The sequence below is a fragment of the Nannospalax galili genome, unplaced genomic scaffold (genome assembly GCF_000622305.1).
Source record: "Nannospalax galili isolate Female #2095 unplaced genomic scaffold, S.galili_v1.0 scaffold664, whole genome shotgun sequence".
NCBI classification, from domain to species: domain Eukaryota; kingdom Metazoa; phylum Chordata; class Mammalia; order Rodentia; family Spalacidae; genus Nannospalax; species Nannospalax galili.
In genome coordinates, this window is record NW_008354274.1 from 5,919,433 (window position 1) to 5,925,935 (window position 6,503).

The 6,503-nt window shown below is 61.6% G+C and overlaps 1 protein-coding gene and 2 non-coding genes across 3 annotated transcripts in view; all 3 read left to right on the plus strand.

Moving 5' to 3' along the window:
* LOC115067411 (twist-related protein 1-like) overlaps positions 1-6,491 on the plus strand; it is a 9,051-nt gene extending 2,560 nt beyond the window's left edge. The window contains exon 2 of the mRNA XM_029555178.1: positions 5,707-6,491. Coding sequence (XP_029411038.1) covers positions 5,707-6,064 — 358 coding nt within the window. The 3' untranslated portion in view covers positions 6,065-6,491. The remainder of the gene's footprint in view (positions 1-5,706) is intronic.
* Positions 1,150-1,268, plus strand: LOC115067419. The gene has a single exon (XR_003846844.1). It is a non-coding gene; the product is annotated as a 5S ribosomal RNA (ribosomal RNA).
* Positions 5,120-5,240, plus strand: LOC115067420. Its single transcript, XR_003846845.1, has one exon. It is a non-coding gene; the product is annotated as a 5S ribosomal RNA (ribosomal RNA).
* Positions 6,492-6,503: the final 12 nt, after the last annotated feature.

Consider the following 6,503-nt stretch of genomic DNA (forward strand, 5'->3'; position numbering starts at 1 on the left):
AATTAAATTAAAAAAAAAAAAAAGGAGTAGGCTGAGCCAGGGCCAGAGGAGCAAGCCAGTCAGGAGCCTCCCTCCATGGCCAGTGCTCCAGGTCCTCCCTGCAGGATCCTGCCCTGAGTTCCTACCTTGGGCTCCCCTACCATGGGTTGTTCAGGACACGGAAGCCAACAAAACTCTCTCCTCCCCAAGTTGGTATGGTCAGAGTACTTTGCCAGAGCAATAGAGAAAGAGACTGGAACAGGGCAGCCAAACCTCGGCCTGTGGCCCAGCCCTGGGGGCCACTCCCCGCAAAGGGGACCCCAGACCCTGGTGGGCCGCCCAGAGAGAGGACAGTGTTCCATGTGAGGGCCTATCCCTTGTGGAAAGGCAGTGCCAGCCCAGTCCCGTGGGGAGTAAGGTGGGAGGGCAAAGCAGTGGCTTGTTGCCAACAGGCCCCACGCAGGTGGATGAGTTGGGGTCCAGGAAGAGATGCAGGCCTTCCCCTAGGAGGCACCCTGAGGTGTGAGAGTTTAGGCCCATCTTACCCACCAACTGGGAAGCCTAAAGGAGGTGGAAGTAAAAGGGAAGCAATGACAACTCCCCAGGAAAAGACAGAGAGAGGAAAGAGGCAGACAAGGAGACAGAGGAAGAGAAACAGTGGGGTGGTGGGGATTGGGGTGTGTGTGCGGGGAGGCAGCCTGGGCCCAGTTGCCCTGGCTGCTGAGGATGCGGAGAGGAGGTAGGTGCCTGTGAACTGAAGGCTGGCGATGAGGTCACAAAGCCCTCTCTCCGCCCCACCGGCCGGCCGAGGAGGCCTGTGGACTTGGCTGCGCTGGGCGGCGCTGGGGTTTAGGAGTTGCGGGAAGGGCGGTGGGGTCGTCATTGCCGAGACACTCGTGTGGCGGTGTGGGCAGGGCAGAGACACTGGCCGAAGGTAGGGCAGCAGCGCTTCGTTGCCCCGCCAGGCGCTGGCGGCGCTGGGATTAGACACAGGACAGAAGCTCCGAGAAGTGCGGTGAGGTAGCTAGCAGGCCTCCGCAAAGGCTCCCGATGCGGTCCGATTTGGGAAGCCAAGCAGTCTAGGGCCTGTGGCCCTTGCACTGTGTCCCTCTGGCACCCGCTGCGCCACCCCGCTGCAGGCTCTTGGGTCCGCTAGGAGCGGGGCCAGGCGTCTACGGCCATACCACCCTGAACGCGCCAGATCTCGTCTGATCTTGGAAGCTAAGCAGGGTCGGGCCTGGTTAGTACTTGGATGGGAGACCGCCTGGGAATACCGGGTGTTGTAGGCTTTTGCGCCTCGCACCCGATCTCTCCCTTTTGCACCCTGCCTGGTCAGCGCCCCAAGATACAACTGCACTCCCCTCCGTCCCCAACAAGATCCCCTCACCCTGGTTAGATCGGCTTCTCTGCACCGGCTCCGGCGCTCCCCCGACACTCACTTCTTCTCCCGCCCAACTCACACACACTTTAGAGCTCAGGGACCCGTTGTCCTCTACGCCCACAGACTGCTCGGTGCCCTGCAGCCTAGGGTCTGTGCGGGTAGGGGAGGCCCGCCGCCCCCTGAAGCCCTTATGTCAGGGACCCAGGGGCCGTGGGTAACTGCGGGCCGGGCGGCTCATGGGGCGGATCGTCCAAAATGCCCAGGCAGTGCCTGCCTCCGTGCTTCCTTGGGTGAGGTGTGAGGTCTGGGAGCGGGAAGGGGGCGCAGGGTCTTCTTGACAGCGCCTGGCTGACTCCCACTCCGGCCCGGCAGGGCCCCTCTCCTCTTCTGAGGTCAGACCAGCACCATCCTCCCAGACCCATCCAAAGCCCGCTACTGTTTCCCTCTCTAGCTGCACCCTGACCCCAGCCCGTCCTCATCTCAGCGACCGGGGGACGGGCGGGACTCATTCCTGTCCGCCTGTGCCCTGGGGACCGGCAGGGGCCCAGCAGCAGACCTATCACATGGGACCAGCTGTTCAGCACCCACCGGGAGCTGTCCATCCCAACCCCGCGGGCTCTCGCGGCCTGGGGATTAGGGACCTTGCGGGATTCATCCCTGTCCGCCTGTGCCCTGGGGACCGGCAGGGGCCCAGCAGCTGACTATCACATGGGACCAGCTGTTCAGCGCCCACCGGGAGCTGTCCATCCCAACCCCGCGGGCTCTCGCGGCCTGGGGATTCCAGGGGCCCAGGGGCTGTGGGTAACTGCGGGCCGAGCGGCTCATGGGGCGGATCGTCCAAAATGCCCAGGCAGTGCCTGCCTCCGTGCTTCCTTGGGTGAGGTGTGAGGTCTGGAGGCGGGAAGTGGGCGCAGGGTCTTCTTGACAGCGCCTGGCTGACTCCCACTCCGGCCCGGCAGGGCCCCTCTCCTCTTCTGAGGTCAGACCAGCACCATCCTCCCAGACCCATCCAGAAGCCCGCTCCTGTTTCCCTCTCTAGCTGCACCCTGACCCCAGCCCGTCCTCATCTCAGCGACCAGGGACCTTGCGGGATTCATCCCTGTCCGCCTGTGCCCTGGGGACCGGCAGGGGCCCAGCAGCAGACCTATCACATGGGACCAGCTGTTCAGCACCCACCGGGAGCTGTCCATCCCAACCCCGCGGGCTCTCGCGGCCTGGGGATTGGGGAGGGGGTGGGGGCTGGATATCCGGTAGGGAGCAGGAGGATTTGTTCCTGAGCCCAAAGGGTGGCGGACCCTGCCAACCTGACACCTGGGCTGGAGCCTGGCACTTGCCGCCCCACACCCAGCCACCCCCAGGACTGATCCCTCAGCGACCCCAGGCCACAACTACTACCCTAGGAGGAAAGGGAGTGTTGAGTTTCTCCTGGCTCCCCTAGAAAGGAATGTCCAGGGGCAGGGATCTGTGGGAATGCACAGGAGGAAGCATTGGCGTCTGGTCCAGTGGCAGGTCCCAGGGATGTGGGGATGGATGCCCCTTACTCCTTCCTCCTGGGCAGTTCAGGTCTCTGCATGGCCCGGGAACTGAGGGTGGGGTCGCCCTGCTGGCTCCTGAGAAGGGATGAGGGGACATGGTGGAGGCGTCCACCCACCCCTATACAGGTGTCCCTGTGGATTCAGACTGAGGAAAATGTTGTCCTGGTGAGAGGAGGAGGAGGAGGAGGAGGAGGAGGTCTCCTTGGAGGGTGATTGGTGGATGGGATCCAGGAGGGTGGGGCCTGTGCTGGATCTCTTCTGTGTCAGCTTGACACAGCTGGGTTCATGGAGCCTCCATTGGGGAACGGCTTCCATTGGACTGGCCTTTGGCCACGTTTTTAGGGCATCTTCTTGATTGAGTGATGTGGGAGTGTCCAGCTCTTTGAGGGTAGTGCCAACACCCGGGCACCTCGGCCTATGTGGTCTAAGAAAATGGTTTGATGTCAACCGCAAAGGAGATACACTACAGCAAAGTTAATCGGAATGGGCTCGTTCCTGTGTATGTTGAATAAGCTTCTTCCTACCAGAGCATTTCATTTTCTTTGGCCGCCAGACAATCATGGACTCTAACAGAAACTGCCCTTAAAAGGAAACTGGAAGTATCTTTTGTGTTAAAAAACTTTACTCTTCCGCATGTATTCTTACCGAACACGTTTTGAAATGCCAAAAAGACTTTTCTGTTCTGATTATCCAGATATACCTTTGTAAAATGGAGCTTTTAGCAATTCGGTGATAAGGCTTTACATTTCTGGAAGAAAACATTGGTCATCGCAAATCTTTCTGTTTTCTGGCTTCTGGTAAAATAGAAAATAAGTGTTAGAATGTTGAAAGGCTGAAACGGAAAAGCCAGGAAAAAAAAAGGAACAAAAAATAACCCCCTCAATGGCCAGTGCTGCAGGTCCTCCTCACAGAATCCTCCCCTGAGTTCCTGCCTTGGGCTCCCCGACCATGGGTTGTTCAGGACATGGAAGCCAACGTAACCCTTTCCTCCTCAAGTTGGTATGGGTCAGAGTAATTTCGCACAGCAAGAGAGAAAGAAACTGACACAGGCCAGCCAACCCTCCGCCCGTCTCCCAGCCCTGGGGGCCACTACCCGCAAAGGGGACCCCAGACCCTGGTGGGCAACCCAGAGAGAGGACTCCCTCCATGGCCAGTGCTGCAGGTCCTCCCTGCAGCATCCTGCCCTGAGTTCCTACCTTGGGCTCCCCGACCATTGGTTTTTCAGGACACGGAAGCCGATAGAACTCTCTCCTCCCCAAGTTGGTATGGGTCAGAGTAATTTGCCAGAGCAATAGAGAAAGAAACTGGAACAGGGTAGCCAAACCTCGGCTTGTGGCCCAGCCCTGGGGGCCACTCCCCGCAAAGGGGACCCCAGACCCTGGTGGGCAACCCAGAGAGAGGACAGTGTTCCATGTGAGGGCCTATCCCTTGAGGAAAGGCAGTGCCAGCCCAGTCCCGTGGGGAGTAAGGTGGGAGGGCAAAGCAGTGGCTTGTTGCCAACAGGCCCCACGCAGGTGGATGAGTTGGGGTCCAGGAAGAGATGCAGGCCATCCCCTAGGAGGCACCCTGAGGTGTGAGAGTTTAGGCCCATCTCACCCACCAACTGGGAAGCCTAAAGGAGGTGGAAGTAAAAGGGAAGCAATGACAAGTCCCCAGGAAAAGACAGAGAGAGGACAGAGCAGACAAGGAGACAGAGGAAGAGAAACAGTGGGGTGGTGGGGATTGGGGTGTGTGTGGGGGGAGGCAGCCTGGGCCCAGTTGCCCTGGCTGCTGAGGATGCGGAGAGGAGGTAGGTGCCTGTGAACTGAAGGCTGGCGATGAGGTCACAAAGCCCTCGCTCCGCCCCACCGGCCGGCCGAGGAGGCCTGTGGACTTGGCTGCGCTGGGCGGCACTGGGGGTGCGGAGTGGGGGGAGGGGCGGTGGGGTGGCCAGGGCGGAGAGACACCTGTGTCGGTCGGGGCTGGGCAGAGGCATTGGCCGGCGGTAGGGCAGCAGGGCGTGGGTGCCCCGCCAGGCGTTGGCTGCGCTGGGGTTAGACACAGGTCAGAAGCTCGGAGAAGGGAGGTGCAGTGCCTAGCAGGCCTCCGGTAAGGCTCCCGAAGCGGTCCGATTTGGGAAGCCAAGCAGGCTAGGGCCTGTGGCCCTTGCAATGTGTCCCTCTGGTCCTCGCTGCCGCCGCAGCCGCCCTGCAAGCTCTTGGGGCAGCTGGGAGCCAGACCAGGCATCTACGGCCATACCACCCTGAAAGCCCCCGATCTCGAGTCTGATCTCGGAAGCTAAGCAGGGTCGGGCCTGGTTAGTACTTGGATGGGAGACCGCCTGGGAATACCGGGTGCTGTAGGCTTTTGCGCCTCGCACCCGATCTCTCCCTTTTGCACCCTGCCTGGTCAGCGCCCCAAGATACAACTGCACTCCCCTCCGTCCCCACACAAGATCCCCTCACCCTCTTCAGCTCGCCTCCTCTGCACTGGGCTCGGCCGCTCCCCCCACCCTCACTTCTCCTCCTGCCCAACTCACACACACTTAAGAGCTCAGGACACCGCTGTCCTCTTCGCCCACAGACTGCTGGGTGCCCTGCAGCCTAGGGTCTGTGCGGGTAGGGGAGGCCCGCCGCCCCCTGAAGCCCTTATGTCAGGGACCCAGGGGCCGTGGGTAACTGCGGGCCGGGCGGCTCATGGGGCCGATCGTCCAAAATGCCCAGGCAGTGCCTGCCTCCGTGCTTCCTTGGGTGAGGTGTGAGGTCTGAGAGCGGGAAGGGGGCGCAGGGTCTTCTTGACAGCGCCTGGCTGACTCCCACTCCGGCCCGGCAGGCCCGGGCCCCTCTCCTCTTCTGAGGTCAGACCAGCACCGTCCTCCCAGACCCATCCAGAAGCCCGCTCCTGTTTCCTTCTCCAGCTGCACCCTGACCGCAGCCCGTCCTCATCTCAGCGAGCAGGGACCGGGCGGGACTCATCCCTGTTCGCCTGTGCCCTGGGGACCGGCAGGGGCCCAGCAGCAGCCCTATCACAGGGGACCAGCTGTTCAGCGCCCACCGGGAGCTGTCCATCCCAACCCCGCCGGCTCTCACGGCCTGGGGATTGGGGAGGGGGTGGAGGCTGGATATCCGGTAGGGAGAAGGAGGATTTGTTCCCGAGGCCAAAGGGTGGCGGACGGACCCTGCCAACCTGACACCTGGGCTGGAGCCTGGCACTTGCCGCCCCACACACACCCACCTCCAGGACAGATCCCTCAGCGACCCCAGGCCACAACCGCTGCCCTTGGTGGAAAGGGAGTGTTGCCTTTCTCGTGGCTCCCCTAGAAAGGAATGTCCAGGGGCAGGGAGCAGTGGGAATGCGCAGGAGGAAACATTGGCGGCTGGCCCAGCGGCAGGTGCCAGGCATGTGGGGCTGCATGCCCCTTGCTCCTTCCTCCTGGGCAGTTCGGGGGGTCTGCATGGGCCGGAGAGTGAGGGCGGGTGGGCCTGCTGGCTCCTGAGATGGGATGAGGGCACAGGGTGGAGGCTTGCACCCAGCCCTACACAGGTGTCCTTGGGTATTCAGGCTGAGGAAAAAGTTGTCCACTGGAGAGGTGGAGGAGGATGAGAAGGAGGAGGAGGAGGAGGAGGAGG